The 22444-nt window shown below is 44.2% G+C and overlaps 1 protein-coding gene, 1 long non-coding RNA gene and 1 pseudogene across 4 annotated transcripts; 1 reads left to right on the top strand and 2 right to left on the bottom strand.

Moving 5' to 3' along the window:
- Nucleotides 1-6721: 6721 nt before the first annotated feature.
- Nucleotides 6722-7664, bottom strand: LOC109945869 (L10-interacting MYB domain-containing protein-like; annotated as a pseudogene).
- A 5281-nt stretch (nt 7665-12945) lies between these two features.
- On the bottom strand, nt 12946-17526 carry LOC100383601 (uncharacterized). 3 transcript variants are annotated; one of them, XM_008679395.3, is made up of 6 exons: nt 16340-17526; nt 15236-15272; nt 13996-14232; nt 13840-13887; nt 13482-13746; nt 12946-13283 (listed from the first exon to the last, which is right to left on the bottom strand). In XM_008679395.3, the coding sequence occupies exons 1-5, from the start codon at nt 16864-16866 to the stop codon at nt 13483-13485; spliced, it is 1113 nt and encodes a 370-aa protein (XP_008677617.1). In that variant the 5' UTR covers nt 16867-17526; the 3' UTR covers nt 12946-13283; nt 13482. The 3 variants fall into 3 exon arrangements, with proteins under 3 accessions (XP_008677617.1, XP_020407276.1, NP_001169720.1); XM_020551687.3 differs by having other exon boundaries at nt 12949-13385; NM_001176249.1 differs by having other exon boundaries at nt 12988-13746; nt 16340-16813.
- Nucleotides 13174-20241, top strand: LOC118476986 (uncharacterized). Its single transcript, XR_004857878.1, has 2 exons — nt 13174-13477; nt 19707-20241. It is a non-coding gene; the product is annotated as an uncharacterized lncRNA (long non-coding RNA).
- Nucleotides 20242-22444: the final 2203 nt, after the last annotated feature.

Below are 22444 nucleotides of genomic sequence, written 5' to 3'. Positions count from 1 at the left end.
CTTGGAGTAACTCATTTTTATCTATAGGTGTGGTTGGTGCAAGGTGATTCTTCACGGCGACGACAACGCCAACAGCGAACTGAGAGGTGTTGCGGCTCTGCACAACCCTTGGTTAGCCTTATTCAACCTTTGCATCCCCTATTGCTTGCTTTTTCTAACTGTAGGGATTTGTTTTTTTCTGTGCTTTTACATGCATAGCATATTCCCGATTGAGCTGTTACAGACATATCATATTTAGGATGGGCTCAATCACTAGCTTTGTTTATAGAATTTTTGTTACCTCTGAAACTATTAATCTGAATAAGAAAATATTGCTTACATGCTAGAAGATTACAAATGTGATCTTGGCTCATTTGCTCATAATGTTTTTTTATTTTGTCACTGTTTCTTGGTCCATACCATTTAGATTTCATCATACAAGACCAAATGAAAGATTCTGACACTTGTGTTTTCAGTGAAATCTGCACTTCTTTACTCAAAATGGGCAATTTTTATATATAATTGAACCCAGCTAAAGCTAATTTCCCATTGCTTTGGCTAAACTATTCACGAAATATTTTTTATTTCATAGCGTAGTCCCAATTTATAGTTTATTCTTCTTCTTAGAAAGAAAAAAAATACAGTGTGTTCTAGGTGGAATTCCCCTTAGATTACATGTATGTACTTCTATTCTGAAATTTCTTGTAGTTATCTAATGCGCTGGCTGGCAGATCTAGGAAGAATATGTAAATCTGAAATTTTCTGTGAGGGCATGAGGGGAAGCGTCCTATGTAGCTAAACACTTTTTTCTTCTCTATTTCAGTTCTTCTAGCAGTTGAACTTTGCTAATTGAAGCTGCAAAAGGAACTTCAATAGATCAGCATTACGAGGCACAACAACAAGGTGAGTGAATGTCTCATGTTTATTTTTGCTTGAAGGTGATCTGTTTTTTGCCGATACACAATGAACATATGAAAACAGATTATATGTTAAAGGTGAAATAATTTTATGCGCCACTGAAAATCAGCTGCCATGCTTTTCTGCCCCTTATTTTCACACGTAGGCGTCGATGTACTTAGCTGCAGTATAATACGTTCAGCACTGCTTCCTCTAGAGAAAAGCTATTGATGGTTGCTAATGCAAGTCTGAATATTTATTCAGCTGCCATGCTTTTCTGCCCCTTATTGTATCTGTAGAGAAAGAGTAGACATCACCTTTTTCCCCTTTTTGATTAAGATGGATAGAATCAAAGTTCAGCACACCCTGTAGCAGTATGAAGCGAACGCCTATCTCCCCTAAGAGTACTCCAAGCCTCTCACCAAGCAATATCAGCCAGTGACTCGTCTATTTATGTTTGCTGCAAGTTTTGACTCGTCTTCTAGGATTAGATAGATCAAGCTGCTGAATGGGGTACATATGTTGGTACGAAATCCACTGGATCGAGCTGCTGAACGGGGTACCAGAAGGTGGATTTGGTACTAGCACTGAACAACGAGTGGAATTTCTCTAATACTGTCTAGGATCATGGTTCCTCTGTGTGGTTTCTGTGGGAAACAAAGGTCAATGATCTACTGCAGATCGGACTTGTTTAATTCTGAGTTTGTAAGACTGGTGGTGCTGGTAGTGTGGCTGTTCTCACACTAGCTTCTGCTTCTACAGATTCACAATTAAACATATAAATGGTATGTAGTAAACATATAATAAACTTATAAACAACACACAATCAACCACGTCTTTTTTAAATATACATATTGCCATGAAAATATATGAACAAGAAACTGAAGTTGCCATGAAAATAATCCCCAGTTTCTTGTTCAGTGATGAAGTTGTAAGTTTCTTGTTCTGTCATTCTTGTTCATATTTTCATGCATGTTCGGGTGTTCTGTCGGTCTCAAAAAGTGGTGATAATGTCTATGTTACAGATAACATATTGGAGCACACAGTTCTGGTTGATTTCCCCACTTAAGGTGCGTGAACTCTGTAATCCTTGGTTTTTTTCCGACCATAAATCAGCTGAATTGTTTTTTATCATGTATTGTTAGGTAAAGTAATCATGCCCATACCATTTAGATTTCATTTTTTCGACCATGATTCAGCTGAAATTTCCTAATAAAACTATGGTGTTGCTGTCATGGATGCATTTTCCTGTTAAAGAAAAAAAGATAATACATTATTACAAAAACAACTTGAAAGGGAAGCATGCAGCGTTCTTATATGAGATGTGCAAGTTCTACAGAGATTGGCATGCCAATTCTGATGGTTTTCATGGTATTTGAAATTAATAATATACTACTGTTATATGCTTTGGCCAATTACCATCAAATATGAGAAGAAACACGCTTCTGACAGAAAATCGCTTTCTGTTCAGGAATTTTCCTTCATGATCCTGTGAGCTTCACTGTCGCACTTCATCCAGAGTACTTCACATTCAAGAAGGGTGTGGTGAGAGTAGAGATCCAGGGCATTTGCACTGGCAACACTTTGATGGATCAAGGATTGAAAAAGTATGTTTTTCTCTGAGTAACTCATAAAAGATTGACCCGTCTGATGTTTTTTAGTTTCAGCATTCTTACATACACATTGATATGACATAAATCTCACCAAATTACTTTATAACTCTTGGAGTAAGCAAACCAAGGCAAAAGTTACCCCACATGATCTATATGTTTCAGCAGATTTCACACTTGTTTCTTCTTGTTCCTCCTATGCTGCAGGTGGAATTCAGAGAACCCATGGTCAGGGTATAAACCGATTTCTGTTGCATGGACGGTTGATGTGCCAAAGGTCATCAGCTTTATAAAGAAGCTTCTCATGGCACCATGAGCAAAGTACAACCATTTAACGACATGTCGACATCGGCGCTCTCTGATGTCCAAGAAAATTTGACGAGTACAGACCCTCTTTCTCAGCTGCACTGTAATTAGTTCATGGACCTAGGATGGTTCCTATTCCTCCAATAGTAAGAGGAACCTTTCATTGTGAAAGGTCATGCAACAGTCTCGAATACCATGAAGCAAATTCTGGCATACGACATCATGTCTCACACATTTGTATCAATACATTTCGAACCAATAAAGTTTCCCTCACTCTTTACTGTGCACTTTTCTCAAAGATCACAATCTTGTTGTAATGTGCCTCTCATGTAAAGCAAATTAGTGCCAACAAGTCATATGATAATTTTGATACAACATTCTTCTGTCTGACACTACTTTCTGATCAGTTATTTTTCTCATTTTCATTGCCAATGCAGATAGATATTACAGAGCGCTTTAATTGTAATCGGCGACAGATCACAAGAGTTGCATAACTCAAATATTCAGATAGGCTACCAGATAACGCAATCACACATTTTTCAGTAATACATCTGACAATTCAGTCGACAAATAACATATTAACATCCTTTTGCAATTACCATTAGTAAACATTTTTTTAAACCGCCGGCAGGACTCTGCATTGCCTGTACTAATATAGAAGGGTGTTTTTCAAAAACAAAGTACACAGTATTTAAGGGAGAATAAAAGAACTTAGCCAAAGATGGTTTGGCCAAGGTGAGCCACTCAAAGCACAAACTTGGCTAAAGGCGCCTGAATTGTACCAGAAGTCCTGCTTCATCTTTTATTTTTCGCGAAGAGAATGTGTGGTGGCATGGCTATTATGCATAAAATTCACATAAAAGTAAATTCAACTTCAAGCATGAATAGAAAGTAACATATGAGCAATTCTATATCCCTGCCTCATCAAATATGACTGTGCCATCGCAACACACTGGCACTGTACTATGTAGAGGTGAAATAGCTAGATTAAGATAACAAAATGTATACATGGCTAGGATCACAAATGGATTACGAAACATTTTCTAATAACAGTATAACACACATATATAACTTGCCGTGATATTATATATTTCCGTTGCAACGCACGGGCACTCACCTAGTATAAATTTATATAAAACCTCCTAACAAAACGTGATTATGTCTATAATTATATCATAATCTAACAGACCAGAAACATCATTTATATACTTGCACATAAGATATAATTGCATATTACTTGTCGTGATGTGTGGCGGTCTGGTCGAGTTGGTATTGGGTTCGGCAGCATCTGAGCATCAAATTCAAATCTCCTTATTTGTTCTGAACCTTGGATCTGTTTACATGAATACCACGTGTCATCATTCAAACGGATTAGGTCATCAGTGTGTTAGACACTTAAATTAGACCTAAACTAGTTTAGAATCAATGTATCCTAGTTTTGGCTCAAGCTAAGGAACTACATGAAACGACATAAGACTACTCCAAATTAGTTTCCTAATAGCATAAGGTCGTCTCCAGTAGCTCTCATATCTCATTATCAATTAAATCATCTATTTCAACTTCACTGTGTAAATTGTATCATTTACAGTGTAACTTTTTCTATTTTATGTGATCCGAACGAGCGAGATATCGCTTGGCTTTAATCTGTACCGGCTTCTACTACTTCTACATTATTTTGTTTCTATGGATTGTAGTTACAACAGTCAGGACAACTGGTTTTAATCTGAAGCGAATAGGATGTGGGGGGTTGTTCACTGTGACTAGATAAAAATCGTTCGAACTACTGCAACTGTAATCCATATAGACAAAATACTGTAGAAAAAACAAAAGTCGATGGATTAAAGCTGCAGCGAACAAACTGCTAAGATCAGGACCTAGCTGAGCTACCTTCGTGGGCCCACGCCTGTTTCAACACACCCACCCACCCACCCACCAAACGGCTAACCTACCCGAACTGAGGGAGAAGCAACCTGTTCGTTTTGCTTTTGTCTCAAAAAATTTACTATTTTTCAGTGTTTTGTCTCTATAGATTATAATTGTAGTAGTTCGAATAACTCGCTTTAATCCAAAACAAACAGGCACTCCCTCACAAGTCATACCTAGGGCCTGTTTGGTTCGGCCTTTTCTGAATAGCTTTTCTGAAAAGCTGGCTGTGGGCGAAAGCTTGTGGGGAAAAGCTGGTGGTTAGAATTTAGGTGTTTGGTTCGCCAGCTGTGCAGAAAAGCTGTTGGTTAGAATCTAGGTGTTTGGATACACAGATTCTCAGATTGCAGATTCTGTTTGACCAAACGATACACATAAACACCGAACCAACAAAAGGTCATTACATTATAATTAGTAGAGTTCATTACAACATAACTATCATTACAGTGACACATTAAACTACGACACTAATGCATTAGCAATTCCATCTCGAAATGCACTCATGTCTAACTCATCAGATGTGCTACTACTACTCTCACCTACGGGTACATCATGACCAAGGCTATTAGGTCCAAGTTGATCAAAGTCTCTATCGTGTAGAGCACTGTCTCTAATGAAGTTATGCAATGTCATACAAGCAATAATTATCTTCGATTGTTTCTTAAGCAAAAAAGAAGGGAGACTTAGGAGAATTATCCACTTCATTTTAAGCACCCCAAAAGATCGCTCTATAACATTGCGTAGCGAAGAGTGTGCAAAGTTGAATAGTTCTTTGCTCCCAATAGGTTGCCTCGCATTTTGCCATTCTGAAATGTGGTACTTCTGACCCTTATAAGGTGCAAGGTACCCCTTTCTATTTGGATAACCTGAATCCACAAGATAGTATTTACCTGCACAAACAAAAAATATAAAGTTAAATACATAAGACATAAATTAATAACATATGATACAAAAGTACAACATACTTATATACCTTCCGGTGGATGCGGGAACCTGTCCGCATAAGTTATCAAAGTATCTTGTAATACTCTAGTGTCATGTACTGAACCTGGCCAACCTGTGACAACAAATGTGAACCTCATATCGAAGTCACAAATGGCCATTACATTCTGGGATGCGTAACCGTGCCGACCAATATATTTGGCTTGCTCCGTGGCCGGGACAAACGCGGGAAAGTGACTACCATCAATTGCTCCTATGCAATCCTTGAAGTGGGGCCAAAATCTACTCTCTCGCAAACGAGGATGAATCTCTATGAAATTTGGGTCTTTGGGCTTGATTACGTCAGAAGACATCTTATATAGTGCATTAAGGACTTCACTATACTTGCGACTAATAGTTTCCAAAGAGTGACCAAACTTATTCCTTATCTGCCTAAATGACTGTGGACCCCCACATGCCCACAAGAAAATACCTAAAGCTTCTGTTGTATTGACACCTCGGCTTGGAAGCAGACCATAACTTTCCACCAACGTATCATGCAAACGTCGGAACACAGTTCGCCGCATGCGAAACATGTCGAAACAGTCGTCACTACTCTCCAATGTTCGCTCAACCCATTGGATACCTGTTTCAACCATTGTTCTTCTAGAAAGCCCACTGGGCGAGCTCCCTCATATGTCTATAGCACATAGGACAACAAGCAATTCTCCAGCCCTCTCATCATCATCAGATGTGTGTGTATCAGGTTCACACATCTACAAACACAGAAACAATAACCACATTTCTTGAATAAGCACAATATATTACACACATATTCATGTATCATAGCTCAAAGAAGGTTCACAGATTGACATTGTTCACACACATACAACTCTTATTATTGAAAATACATGTTCAACTCGAATAATTGGAAAATTGTGCGATGCGGAACAGATGCATACGACATGTATAGTTTGTAACATGACTGCACGACGAAAAAGACTCAAACTGATGACAGTTAAAAACTCTAACAGCAGCACCAACATAGTTCGGACATAGCAGCATCGTTGTCGGACGAGCACCATCTAACTGGACTTAACATTCATCTCGAAAGCATGGCGCAGCCAAGCGTTCCTTCTTTCTTTGGTCTTCAGGGTTGCAAATACATCTCTATACCGTTTCTCCATCAACAAGTGAGTGGCAAAGAAATGTAAGTCGCTGCCTTCCTCTGATCCATCTTCAATTACTTGTTGCAACTGAGCAGCAACCTCTACACGTACTGGGTCGGTCTCAAAAGATGTTATGGACTTGTTAGTGTTCATGGAACGCGACTCAAAAGCCTCCACAAGGCGTTTCATGTATTCATCCTTCGTATCTTTTTCTTCTTAGGTTTAGGAGAATCATGCAACACCTTACACTTCCCTGTCGCATTTGAGCAGGGGTCTGGTGTGCTGTTTTCACCCCCACCTAAATTGGCTTACACGTGGTCATCAGATGAAGAATTTGCATCCTCAACTCCAGGAACAAGGGTTGTTTCATTGGTGCAGACAATGGGTCCAAACATAACCTTAAGCTCGTCCTCATTCTCAAGGGGGGCTGTTTTGAACATAATACACCCTGGCATTGCCTGCAGTAAATGTTATTTCCTACTTTCAGATGTCCATTAGTATTGTTAAACTAGGAAAACAAAAAAAATTGTCTACTTACTTCATTTTGCTTAGCCCACCACTCATCTGGTGCACTGATAGAACCAGTATGAGGGTCTCGACCAAGACCTGTAGCCCTTTCATTAAGTGTTTTCCACTGGGTGAACATTCTCTTTAAGGAGTCCCACCTATTCTTCATTTGATCCCTGGTGTAAGTGCGACCAGTTCGTTCCTTAAACTTCCTTATGAGGTTAGCATACCCTTCTGCATTTAGAAAATGTTGGGGCCTGTTGCGTGCATTCACCTCTTCTACACAAATTTCTGTGTAAATTTTTGTTGCTCTACTATCCCACTTTGCAATCACTTTGCCAGAATTGTTCATCTAGTGCAAAACAAGTGTAGAGTTTTTAAAATACGTAGTGCAGTCGAATTAAGAAGAAAACAAAATTAACACTCAAGGGACCATAATAACATGAGGTAGTACCATAAGTAGTAACATTCGGTTTTCCTTAATTACATATAGACTACCTTAATTAAACTGCTGGTGGACACAAAAGGACAGGGAACACATTACAACAGCGCACTAAGCAAAAGCCTGATCCTATCCCTATTTCCCTAAGACCTTACTACAAGCTTAACCAAGTTCTAACTTAAACCTCATTGTCACTAAATGAAGGCATCTGATCGGAGTCATATTCAATACCCCAAAACTTTTCGAAGTGCTCGGCAAAGTCCCAGTCTAGACTAAGGTTGTCTTCACCAGGGGGTGGTGAGGACAAGTCTGAGGGTTCGTAGTTGCTGTCAGGCTGGTGGGTAACGTTGTTGACCTTGTCCAAATACTCTTGAAACACCAGAGAATCTTGCTCCATCATGCAAGCAATGTCCTCCAATGCTACATGAAGTTTGGTAGCGTCAAATGAGGTCAACCCGCGTCCAGGACGGATTGTTTCCCGAGCTATGGAAAATATCTTGTCCGCAATCTCTTGCATCCTTCCAATTGCCTTGTCGGCTATGGAGTCTGCTGAATCCATCTGATGTGGATTTAGGTGGTTAGTGTACTAGACAAGGGGACAATCTACTAACTTCCATGTATTGACATGAATTGCGTGCTAACATGGACAAACTTTGGTTGAAGCAACTAACATACAGGTAGTAACAAACAAAGTATGAACTGAACCCTGAACATACAGGTTGTGACAAACAAACTAAGAACTAATCCCTGAACAAATAATAGTGATACAAAAGATCAATGGTATCCCTAGTAAACCATAAACAATAAATGGTTCAGCCCATGTTGACAGTAAAGTGCGCAACAAATTGAGTATCACATTACCTTGGTTGCACTGGATCTTGGAACCGAAGACGAAGACCCCGAGTTGATACGGAAATCTGAAGTCGACATTGGACAAAAAATTAGTTAGTACGTCGATCCATACCCGTTATGATGTACTGAATTAACTGGAGATCAGCCGGCCGTGGATGAAGCCTAAAGAAATAGTAAACGGGGCAGGACGAACCCTAGCAACACGAGAGGAGGGGGTGGCGAGGGTCGGGATCGAGGCGAGCTACACCATACCTGCGAAGATGACGACGCGACGGGGGGGAGCAGAGGAACCTTCACGACGGAGCAGCGGCGCCGGTGTGGGTGCAGCAACCCTAGCGACAGTAAAGGGTCAAGGAACGACCACGACGGCGGTGGTCAATGAGAGGGTCCGGATAGAGGAGATAGCCCGTACCTGCGAAGACGAAGACGGGGGGAGAGGTTCCTTCGCGACGGGGCCGAGGCGCCGACGTGGGTGCGCGAACCCTAGCCAAGACGGGAATGAGACGCGGCGTAGGAGGAGAACAGACGGTCGGGGTGGAGGAGTTCGCGGAGGAGGTCGCCCGTACCTACGAAGACGACGATTCGGGGAGGAGAGGGACCGGCGGTGGCGCGTTGGGTGCGTAGCGGCGGCGCGTTGGGTTCGCGGTGGCGGAGGCGCGTTGCGTGGGATACAACCCTAGCGAAGTGGGCGGGGGGCTTCTAACCGAAGCCAGCTGAAGGCCGCTTCCAGCGGACCGTGGGCGGGGGGCTTCTAACCGAAGCGCGTCGCGCAGAAGCCGCGCGAAAATCTGGGCGTTTGGTTCTAGCTTCTGGTTCTGGCGGCCAGAAGCCGCCCAGAAGCTGAACCAAACAGGGGCCTAGTGATGCGTGATGGATATCGAGCCAGCCAAGCAAAATGGCTCGTTGAGCTCAAGCTTAACTTGTTTACATGACTCGTTTAGCTCGCGAGTCATAACGGAAAAACAATATACATATATATATATATAATTTTTAGTTAATTTTAAACTAATTCAACAATAAAATAATAATTGCACTCATAGTTTTATAAACCACATCAATGTAACACCAAATTAACATAACTCGTCACTCATCAATTCATCATCAATTCACAATTCATACACATGTTCATCAGTTTAACCCACACTTACAGTCGTACAAATTAGTTGAACACATAAATACAATTCATCATAGGCACCACACATAGATACAGGGTCGGTCCTGACATCTTAGGGCCCTGTACAAAATCTAACTTGGAGGCCTCTCTCATCTCTCTCTATATATATGTAATATATATTTATATATAAAGTTTTTTTTAAAACATGATTGTTGATTACAACTAGTTTTCCAATAATTTTAGTTTTTAAAAGTTTTTTTTGCAAATGGAATGGTCATTAAGTTTCAATATGTTAGGATAGCCATCCACATCTACATTATTCTGAAAAAATTATGTAGCAGACAATACTCTATTCAAAAATCTCTTATCTTAACCTTTTTACTCACTTAGTGCCAAAGTACAAATAAGAGTTTGGGATAGAAATTCTAACTTTAAAATCCTATATAGAGTATATATTAATGATCAATCATTAGTTTGTGAGATTGAAAAAAAAAACATACAATGACATATAATATAAGAAATAGTACACTATACACTACGCCTACACTCATCTAGCGAATACGCACTCTGTGTGTCGTCGCATCGCGTGAGAAGCGACGATTTGTTTTCTATGTGACTGCAATATGCTCATCGGTTCTCGTATTCCCAACAAGCTACAGCTAGCGAACGGACTAGTGTCTCAACCAAAACTAATTACTAAATATTCATAGCACATATCATATACTTATACTTAGTACATATTTAGGGGGCCATATCTTCGAGGGCCCTGGATGGCCGCCCACCTTGCTCACCCCCATGACCGGCTCTACATAGATATAACATATTCATCAACATAGAAGGGATTTTAATTAAGGGTTTTAATTAAAAACACATACAAAGAGAAGTATGCCTAAGAAATGGGGTATATCTATTAAAAAACTTGACCAACATAGAAGGGATTTTAATTAAGGGTTTTTAATTAAAAACACATACAAAAAATTGTCTCGACAATAACTTGGACTTTAGGGATCGGGTGTGGGCGTACATGTATACTGTCGACCAACTGAGCTACATTGAGTTTCTTTAAATTTTCATTTTAATTAAGAACACATGCAAAAATTTACCTCAACAAGAACACATGCAGGGTGAGCGGAGGGAGCCACGGGGCCTAGCTTTGGAGGCTAGTTACATGCTTGCTTGCAACATGAGTGGATGAGGGGGGGGCAAGCATGCAACATGAGGGGGCACCCGTAGCTTACATAGTTGAGTGGGAGAGTAGTTGCATGTCGCGCGATAAGGTGAGTGGGGGCCGTTTTGGTCTACGTTACCTTCTTAATAGTTAGTAGAGATTGATGCGTTAATGATATGCATATAGTTTTTGTCGGGGACCATAATTAGGGGTACCCTCAAGGCTCCTAATTCTCACCTGGTAACCCCCATCAGCACAAAGCTGCAAAGGCCTGATGGGTACGACTAAGTCAGGGATCGGTCCATTCGAGGGACCCGACCACGCCTCGCCCGAGCCCAGCCTCGGGCAAGGGCAGACCCGGAGGATCTCCGTCTCGCCCGAGGCCCCCCTCCAGCGACAAGCATACTTCTGGCTCGCCCGAGGCCCAGTCTTCGCCAAGAAGCAACCCTGGCCAAGTCGCCACGCCAACCGACCAAATCGCAGGGGTATTTAATGCAAAGGTGGTCTGACACCTTTATCCTGACGCGCGCCCTTCAGTCGACAGAGCCGAAGTGACCGCAGTCACTTCGCCGCTCCACTGACCGGCCTGACAGAAGGACAGCGCCGCCTGCACCGCTCCGACTGCTGCGCCACTCGACAGAGTGAGGCTGACAGGCAGTCAGGCCCGGCCTCAGACACCATAGGAAACTCCGCTCCGCCCGACCCAGGGCTCGGACTCGGGCTCAGCCCCGGAAGACGGCGAACTCCGCTCCGCCCGACCCAGGGCTCGAACTCGGGCTCAGCCCCTGAAGACGACGAACTCCGCTCCGCCCGACCCAGGGCTCGGACTCGGGCTAAGCCCCGGAAGACGACGAACTCCGCTCCGCCCGACCCAGGGCTCGGACTCGGGCTCAGCCCCTGAAGACGACGAACTCCGCTCCGCCCGACCCAGGGCTCGGACTCGGGCTAAGCCCCGGAAGACGACGAACTCCGCTCCGCCCGACCCAGGGCTCGGACTCGGGCTCAGCCCCTGAAGACGACGAACTCCGCTTCGCCCGACCCCAGGGCTCGGACTCAGCCCTGGCCTCAGCAGACAGTCTCCGCCTCGCCCGACCCAGGGGCTCGGACTCGACCTCGTCCACGGAAGACAGACTCGACCTCGACCTCGGAGGAGCCTCCACATCGCCCAACCTAGGGCGCGGACCGGCCACGTCAACAAGAGGCGCCATCATTACCCTACCCCAAGCTGACTCAGGCTACGGGAAACAAGACCGGCGTCCCATCTGGCTCGCTCCGCCAGACAAAGTAATGATGGTGCCCCGCACGCTCTATGACGATGGCGGCTCTCAGCCCCCTTACGGAAGCAAGAGGACGTCAGCAAGGACTCGACAGCCCCGACAGCTGTCCCTCCGCCAGGCTCCAGCGCTCCTCCAACGGCCACGACACCACACGAACCGGGTGCCCAAAACCTCTCCGGCTGCCACGATGGCATGTACTTAGGACGCTAGCTCTCCTCCGCTAGACACGTTAGCACTCTGCTACAACCCCATTGTACACCTGGATTCTCTCCTTACGCCTATAAAAGGAAGGACCAGGGCCCTCTTACAGAGGGTTGGCCGCGCGGGGACGAGGACGAGACAGGCGCTCGCGTGAGGCCGCTCGCTCCCTCTCCCGCGTGGACGCTTGTAACCCCCTACTGCAAGCGCACTCGACCTGGGCGCGGGACGAACACGAAGGCCGCGGGATTTCCACCTCTCTCACGCCCGCCTCCGGCCGCCTTTTCCCCCTTCGCGCTCGGCCTCGCGCCGACCCATCTGGGCTGGGGCACGCGGTGACATTTCACTCGTCGGTCCAGGGACCCCCGGTCTCGGAACGCCGACAGTTTTGTTTAGCAGAAATATGACCACTTGTTTAGCCTGTGAATTGGCTCGTTAACGAACTGACTTACGATATTAGTTCAGCTTGTGAAAAAAATTAAAAGAACTGATCCGAATCGAGCTAACCACAAACCGATTTAAAAGAACTTATCCGAATTGAGCTATCCAAGAACCAAGCGAGCAACGGACATTTCGTGGCCCTAGTCACAGCGCAATAGCGCACTTCACTTTTTGCAGCCAATCAATCAAAACGATTTTTTTTGCACAGTGACTACAATACAGATAGCGAAAACAGAAAAAAAAAACAAGAAAAAATTCAGCTGCGAACAGGCTAATCCGTGGCGCCCCTAGGAAAACAAAGACATCTCTCTAGTCCTGAACTCCAGCACGTACAGCATACTACAGCAGCCACAGGTCTGTCTGTCACTCCACTCTGTCTACTCTCTACTCTGAAGTCTGAACTCAATCTCACACGGATGATACACGAACTAGGGTTGCTGCTGCACCGCGTTTCCTTCCCAGGTCCAGGTCGCCGGCATCTGCAGAGAGAGAAAGAGAGAGTCCATGAAACTCAACAGGAAACCTCCATCCATCCATCCGCCTGGCCGGCTCACTGACGACCTGTGCTATCGCTTCTTGGACTTGCACACGAAAGCAGCGGCAGCAAGGCAACGCAGTGCATCAGCGTTTTCGTGACTTGACTGGGCGTACACAGCTAAAGAAGGCCGATACGGTACCTCATCTCTTCCCGAATCTCAAGCACTTGGTGTGTCTTTCTTCGGCGGCCATGCTCGACGGCGGCGGCGCCTGGGCCGCCTTGCTGCTGTCCTTGGCCAGCTTCTCCATGGCGCTTATGAACTTGCGCATGTGCCTGATGTACTCCGGGTACGTCTCCAGGTTGCAGTGCCCACCGCCTTTGATCCACAGCGGCTCATACTTGTCCTTGGCTAGCTCCCACAGCCGCTTGCCGTGAGCCAAGTCCACGATGTCGTCGGCTGTGCCCTGCCATATGGATGGATACACGGTTGGTTCACAAAGTCAACATATATACAGACAGTAGAAACTACTTGGTGGTCAGAATAGAAGCCTACTCACATGTATGACTAACACAGGGCAGTCCACCTGCTTTATTTTGTCGATGTTCTGTAAAACACATGAAAGTTAACCAGACTAGGATAACAAGGTCAACGCTGTTCTGCAGTAGGAGGGAGAAATCATCAAATCAAATTATGGTGGTGCAAATTAACATACCTTGAAGATGTCGAACCAAAGCGTCACTTTCACTGGATACAGAACCCGTATGCCAGAGAGTATGCCGCTGTGGAGGACAACCCCTCTTAACTTCTCGAGACGTGAGGCTAGATGCAACGTTGGTCCACTTCCAACGGATTGCCCATACAGGATTAGATCCTCTTCTTCTATCCCATACTCCGTTCTCAAGCAATCATAAACAGCCTCTATGTCATTGTAGGTGTTGTACTCTGATGGCTGTGTTAGACCACAAAGGGAACTCGGTTAGTCTGGATTACATACATACAATCTGGAAAACAGATACAGCTAGGTGCATAGTACATAGACAGGAACGTGCCTACCATCATTTATTATCTTCTAAATTGAAATGTTCATTAGTTCATAAAGCTATGTGTGACTTATGGGAACAAGCACACATGCAACATTACTGTTCACGGTCCGAGCAATTTCTTGAGTAGGCATGATTACCTAAGCTGATGGTCCCTAAGTTTAAAAACTTCTGTAAAGAGTATGGCTACCGGAACAAAGGTACCATCATGGTCTAGATCAAGAAAGCAATGGTCAATCGTTCCCCCTTCCTTGGGGAGCATTGATGATGTAGGTGAAAATTGAAAGAGACTGGGGTGTTTGGTTCTTTTAGTCACTCTTCTAAACTTTAGTGACTAAACTTGAACCTCTAGAAATCCTATTTGAAATACCTATTTTAGTCACCTCGTTTGGTATTTTAGGACTAAAAGTGTCACTAAAGTTTAGTAGGTAGGAACCAAACACCCCTTAACCAGACATTTGCCGAAGTCCTGTTCTTGATAAGGCTAAAGACTATCTCCAGCAGACTTCCTATTTCACTCTTTATTTCAAACTTCACTTTGCAAACATTATTTTGTACGGTCGTTTACATGGCCTACTAGAGATGGCCTCGATGATAGAGTGTTCAATAATTCGTGGCTATGCGAAAGGGTGCTCATGGATCTATTGAAGACATAGGATTGATTATGCTAAAAGGATAGGGAACAGTCCAATCTAACAGTGGCTAGTAGGAGTCATCCCTGTCAATGTGGCCCAGTCATAAACAGGAGACAAAATGATCTCGAGACAAAAACAATCGGTGATTGTTCAATGGAAAAAGGACTATATGACGTGACAATTTAATCCAGATGGACAACTCAACGTCAAATTCAAGCAACAAGAGAACCTAACCACACTTCTACGCTTGAAATCACTTAGGATTTCGGGGACTTACTTTTCCTGTAGAAGCACCGTAGCCTGAATAATCATAGCTGAAAAGAAAACAGAGGAAACAGCTTTAGTCAATGTAACAATTATTGAATGAAAAGGTTAGCATAATAGTAATGACATTTATATTGCTGTGAAGAGAAAAGTCAGCAAAGTATCCCATCAAATCCAGATAGCAACTTTTCTGGTGTGAAAAAACTTTTGTTCATAAAGTCATACAGTAGGTGTCGTGTAGATCACTAGAAAGTTATACATCCATCTGCCTGTGATGAAACTTAGACTTGATACAAGAGTAGCAGATATATCCTGGTGGGTTATCCTTTTTTTTTAAAGGTGGTGGGTTATCTTTGGTTGGGCAAAAACAATGGGCTAGAAGAACAAAGGACATGGCGCTCTTTTGAGTTTTGCTTTGCTCTCAACTTTGATAAGAGGCACGAAATTGACCCAGATTCGCGGTCTCGCATATATACATACAACATAGTTAGAGCCCCACATATACATTTTGATCTTGTGTCAGAGTGGTGACCCGTAACTAACTGAAATTTCTGAAGGCAAGGACGGCGAAGGTACAACAGGCCGGTGCAGCATTTATCAGCAACACAACAAAGACCTGTGAAACGATGTACTAGTACAATAATTGGTACTGTTCATAAGGCATGAGATCACATGCCTTCTCTACATGGTAAGGAAGAGGAAGTAGAGAGATTACTTGGTTGTTTTTCTAGCCTAGGATTCGTTGCAAGGAGATCACGACAGATTATAACCGCCATGCAGAAAACAACGGAGACACTAAAGCTGTACTTTTGCAGGCCTGCAGCTCTGACCGAACTATTCACTGTTCAGGAAAGGAAAATTAAGCAAGACTACAAGAGCACATGACTACATGAGTTCACAGATAGAGTTTTAAAATTGAACCGATTGCTCAATAACACGGACAAAATCAGATCTCCTCAAATCAGTTAGCAACTGTCTAAGTTGTTGCAAACAAAAGAGGATAGGGATGATACGTGTGTTCGTAATTGGATGGCGTACAAACAACGAAGAGGAGCCAAAAGTCGAGCAGCAAAAGTAATGGAGTGGAGGGGAGAGCGGCGTATGTGAGCTCACCGACCTCATGATGTTGACGCGGAGGTGCGCGCGGAGCTCGAGGAAGAGGCCGAGCATCTGGCCGAGGTCGGCGGCGTTGCCGTGGGAGTAGAGCAGCGTGAGCCGCGCCGCGGGGTGGCGCCAGAAGGCGGAGACGACGCGCGTGCCGGCCCTGGTGGGCAGCGCGCGCACCTCGACGCCCGCGTCCGGCAACACCCCCGTCATCCGCAGCAGGGCGCCGTTCTCGGCCGCGGGCTCGACGCCGTACGTGGCCGGCTCCGGCGGGAAGAAGGCCAGCCGCGCCGCCACCGACGACGTGACGTTGCCCATTCTACCCTTCCCCCTGCTGCCCCCGCGGCATGGGCCTCCTCCCACGATGGCGGGGCGCGCGGGGCTGGCTGGCTGCTGCAACTGCCTATTCCGGGCGTGAGCGTGGGCGAGCGGGCGGGCGGAGGTGGAACTCGCAGTCGCAGGTTCCAACGAGAGGTGGTTGGCTGGCTGTTGCTCCCGCGGAGTTGCGGCCTCGTCTTCCCCGTCCTTTTGAGTATACATGTCCAAACCGGGCCGGGCCCGATATACAGCCCATGGCCCAGCACGCCTTAGCACGGCCTAGACCTGGTCCGGCACGCAGGCCGCCGTGCCCGTTCCAACCTGGCCCGGTGCGCGTATCGTGCTTGGCAGGCGGCTTGGCACGCGGTGGTGGCACGGGCCCGGCCCGGTTAAGGCGCTGGCACGGCATGGACCCGTTAAAAAACGAGTCTGTAAGACTCGCGGACACGCGGTCGCTCATTTCTCCAAATTTCAGAACTCTGCTGCCTGCTCTGCTCCTTTCTCCTCTCTCTCGCGGTCACGGGCGACTCGGCTTGGAGATTTAGGGTTAGCGCTTGCTGGCGGCCGGCGCCGGTGGAGAACTCCGGTCGACGGCCGACGCTAATCTTCCTCTTCCTCTCTCGGTCCGTCCTATCCTCTTCCTTTCTCGCTCCGCTTGTTCACTGTAACGGTGCACCCTAACCCTAAACGGTTACGCCAAGCTCGCTCCTCTACCTCTGCGGCTCTGCCGTCTGCCTTGTCGTTGGTGGATCCGGTGCTCCGGTGTTGCAGGTAACCCTAAATCTCGTTCTCTCGGTTCTTCATTTCTCGCTCCGTCGCCGTGAGTCGTTTGTGTGTGTATCGTCTTCCTTTTTTGGTCTCTAGGTGCCGTCTTCCTTTCTCGTTCTCTCGCTCCGTCGCCGTGTGAGCCGTCTTCTTTCTCGTTCTCTCGCTCGCCGCCGTGAGCACATAACCCTAACCGTAAGCTCGATATGTTCAGGTGTGCGCCGTGTGTGTGCGCCGCGCACCGTGAGGAGCTGGAGAAGTCGACTAAGGCGGTGGCCATGTCCACGGACTCGGTTGACGATGAGCTCAATATCGATGTCGTGGTCGAGGAGCGGTGGCTTGAAGCACATAATGAGGCAGAGGATGCTCGGTGCCTCCTCCTTGGTGTCGCTACCATCGATCTGGACGGCGCCGGGGCCCAAACGACCCGAACATACACGGGCTCCACAAGCCCAACGGCCGACGCGAGCACCTCTGTCCTTGTGCCTGATAAACGTTCTAGGAGGAGAGCTCTAACCTCTAAGGTATGGCTGCACTTTGAGGAGGTAACTGTGATGCAAAATGGTAAGGAGGTAAGAGTATCTGCCATTTGTCTTCACTGCAAGAATAGCATGTCTACTAAATCTTCATCTGGAACTGGCCATTTGATCAGACACTTGGATCTTTGCCCTGCTAAGAAAGAGAAGGATAGATCTGGGAAATCTTAATCTTTGCTTAAATATAATTCAGATGGATCTGTTAATCATTAGGAGTATTCTCCTTTTGTTGCTAGAACTGAGCTTTGTCGCTTAATAGCTAGGCTAGACCTGCCACTTTGTTTTGGTGAATCTAGTGCTTTTCAGGAGTATATAACTCGTGCCCATAATCCAAGGTTTATTAAATCTTCTAGGCAAACTGCTGCTAGAGACTTGATTCGATTGTTTAATGATCATGTTGAAGTACTTATTGAAGTCCTTAAACATGTTTCATATGTTGCTTTGACATCTGATATATGGTCTGGTAAAGCTAAAGAGGACTATATTAGTGTTGTTGCTCATTTTGTGAATTCTGATTGATGTTTAGAAAAGAGATTGCTTGGTCTTAGACCTATAGAGGTTGCTCATACATGTATTAACATTGCTGAGCGTGTTGAAATGGTTGCAAATGACTATAGCATTACTGATAAGATTTTTGCTATTGTGCTTGATAATGCCTCATCTAACAAAACTGTTATTGATGTTCTGAAACCTGTCTTTTCTGGTTATATTGGCCATTTGATACCTGCACCTAGTAGGAATGAGAGTGATTTGAGTAATATCTTTTTGCATTAGCGTTGCGCTTGCCATATTATTAATCTGATTGTTAAAAGTTGTTTGAAATGTTTGCAACCATATCTTGAAGACTTTAGGACTGCTATAACATTTTTAAACTCTTCACATCAAAGAATTGCTTCTTATAAACAATACTGCATGAGTGTTGGTGTTAGACCACGTAAATTTGGAGTAGATATGGATGTTAGGTGGAATTCAACATTCCTGATGCTTAAACTTTTAGTTCCTTATCATAGCACTTTCTCTGTGTGGATTAGAACTAATTATCCTTGCAAAGAGGATGGGTCTTTTTTATTGAGTGATAATCATTGTGTTGTTGCTGAAAAATTGTTGTTTCCTTCAATTATTCTATGACTCAACTGTTGCACTTTCTGGGATATATTACCCTACATCATCTTTAATGTTGCATCATATTTTGAAAATTGCTAGACATATAAATGCATATGAGAATCATGAACTTTTAAGAAATGATGTTGTACCTATGAAAACAAAATTTCTGAAATATTGGAGGGAAATACCCATTCTTTATGCATTTGCTTTCATTCTTGATCCTCGAGCAAAGATGAGGGGCTTTCATAAAGTTCTTTAAAGATTATCTTCTCTTAATGGGACTGACTATAGTAGATATCCTTCATGTGTTAGATGCAAGTTAGCTAAGATGTATCAAATTTATGAGGCCAAATTTGGAGGAGTTTGCTTGACTCCTCAACCACAATCAGGTAGTGGTTCTAGTAAGGCCATAGAGGCATGGGATGATATATATGGTGATGATGAAAATTACAGCAATACTGGTACAGCTGGTACATCTACTGGTTTATCTGAGTTAGCTTCTTACCTTGATAGTGACACTGGAACTAAATTTGGGCCTGATTTCAACATTCTTATGTGGTGGCAACGCCACAATCAAACTTACCCTATTCTTTCTATACTAGCTAAAGATGTTATGGTTGTCCCTGTTTCTACAATATCTTCAGAATCTACTTTCAGTCTAGCTAGCAGGGTGCTCGAGGAGCGGCGACGACGGTTGACGACAGACATGGTGGAAGTGCTCTCATGTATCAAGGATTGGAAGTTGGCTGACCAGCACAAGCAACATACTGTGGAGAAGGAAACCAAAGACCTGAAGCAACCTTTGAAGATATGTACCTAGATGATGAGCAACGAGTATCACCAGGGAGCAAAAGAAAGGAACATGAAGGAGGAGGAGATACGAGAAAGGAAGCAGCACTAAAGAGTTCTAAAAGCAAACAACCTTAAACTTATTCTCTCTTTCTTTTCCCACCTATTTATGTTCTCTTATTTGTAATATGCTCATATGGACTGTGGACTGTGGACTGAACTATGAACCTATAAATAATTTAAGGAGCTGGCTGTACTCTTTTCCTTTCTAGAGTTTTCTCACGAGGTGTGAGTTTTTACCTAGAAAGGTTTTTAATGAGGCAGCATTGCACTAAGGCTCCACAAGTATTTCTGTTAAATTGGATGTATTCTGTGTACATGTATGGTTTAATGTGATGTTTTATGTGCATTTCTATTAAATTTGATATATTCTGTATATTTGGTTACTCGGTCCGAGCCCAGCCCGGCACTAACGGGCTAACTGTGCCCCCGGCCCGGCCCGACCCGTTTAACCTTGGGCGTGTCGTGCCTGGGCAGCACGGATGGCCCGCGTGCCAGCCCGGCCCGGCCCGTATAACTGGCGTGTCGTGCCTGGGCACGACAGTCGTGCCCATGCTGGGCTGGCCCGACACGTCCATTTGGACATGTATACTTTTGAGCAAGTGGGTGGACATGTGGAGTCTCTTGTTTTTTTTCTTTTTCGTTTTTTCCTTGTTAGCCTTTTCTCTTAGCTAACATTTTTTATTTTTATTATAAAACCAAATGTATCATCTCTCTTTTGCGTGTGCTCTCTGCGAGGCAAATACAGTACGCTTCTAGCACTAGAAATTTGCACCATCCTAATGTATGTCCAACTATTTCAATTTTTTATTTCTTTACTTTTCTGATGCAACCAGTATATACTAAACTAACTGTTAATAGGATAAATATTTAATTCAAAAATCTATATAACATAGACATTCTCCAGAACTCCTATAAGTAGTAGTACACCTATTACTTGATTAATCTAATAATAATAATATAAATTTTAGTTAAACTAAAGATTTTATAGTTTATTAGAGTATCTCCGTAATTTATAGTACTATTAACCAAAAATCATGTTCCAAACGAGGTCCCAAATATACCAACTTTCTAAGGCTATCCGCACTCATGCTGCTCTAAATTTCTACTCTAAAAAGAATATTATGTCATGGTCAGCAAAATTCTTAACTCTATAGCACAATCCTCTGCACTCATGTTTACTATATATCTCAACCCTATAACAATTATCATATATAATATTATTTACACCGATCTCGCGTGGTGCTGCAGAGTCGGTACAGCTGCCAACCAATCAGAAGAGGGGAGAGAATTTTCAGTAGGAGGAGATGGTACACTACATGTGAGGTTTTCTTTGCCAAATGTATGTTTGCGGTGGGCTTTATAGTTCGTCGCTGCAGTTGTCCCATACACCGTAAATATATGAGGTCGGGCTTTACAGCTGTCGATGCGGATAGCCTAAGCCCAGTTTGCCCGTTTACGTGGTCGGGCTTAGCTTCTGCGCGTGCACGACGACGTGTTTGTGTAGGGGATGCAAGCGAAGAGGAGACGACGTGAAGAAGACTGAGTTTCTTCTCACAGGACAACTCACTCTGACTTCTAGACAATATTTTATGCTCTAATAAGGATTTTCTTTTTTTCTCCCATTTAGAAATGACATTTGAGGCAGGGACATGGTACAAAAATAGTTTATGATTCTTTAAAACTTTAAAATTGATGAAAAAATGTTAAATAACTAAATTATAATACCTCGGTTTTCGAATATTTGTCGTTCGCTAGTTTATTTTTAAACTAAAACGTGACAAATAAAAAAACAAAGGGAATAGTATATAGGAGAGCTGAATAGGATGAATGGTTGTAGATGTCCTGTATATGAGAGGAGTATTTTTTTAATGATATAATAAAATATCATAGAAAGTATAGATGTGGATGATATAATAAAATTAATAGAAAGTATAGATGTGGGAAGAAATATGGGGTGAATCGTTGGAGATGACACAGTACTAGGAGCAGGAGTTGTGTACGTAGCGAACTGACTTTTCCAGGAGCCGAAGCCGAGGAAGTGAGGTGAGGTGAGGTGAGGTGAGTGAAGGCTGACGCCGTGACGCGTCCCTGACAGGACAGGGAGAACTCCGACTGTGTGAGCCGAGCACAGAACAGATCAACAGAAGCAACGAATTCGTTGGAGGGGGGTGGTCAAGATTCGGTCAAAAGTGAAGTGAAGCGAAGCGAAGCAAAGCACAAACTGGACTGGCCACTGGAGACAGTGAAATGATGAGTGGCTGAGATGGCTGCTCATGCCGTGGGCCCTGCCCCAGCAGCAGATGGAGTTTGCTCGCTGATGGTGAGTCTGGTTGCTGAAAGTTGCCAAGGACGCCAGGAAAATGGAGCTGGCAGCTGAGTGACGAAAATTACAGTGAGCCTCTGTGTGAGCTCTGTATTTCCCAAATTGAGGAACGCAACGCAACGCAATGCTCAGCAACTTGTACTCCTCGGAAAAAAGATAGAGAGAGAGGGTAAAGTCACATCGCATGATTAACGCGTATAGCACTGGACAGAACATTCTC

The sequence above is a fragment of the Zea mays genome, chromosome 4, assembly GCF_902167145.1.
Source record: "Zea mays cultivar B73 chromosome 4, Zm-B73-REFERENCE-NAM-5.0, whole genome shotgun sequence".
Lineage (NCBI taxonomy): Eukaryota > Viridiplantae > Streptophyta > Magnoliopsida > Poales > Poaceae > Zea > Zea mays.
This window is presented reverse-complemented; position numbering and strand designations above follow the sequence as displayed.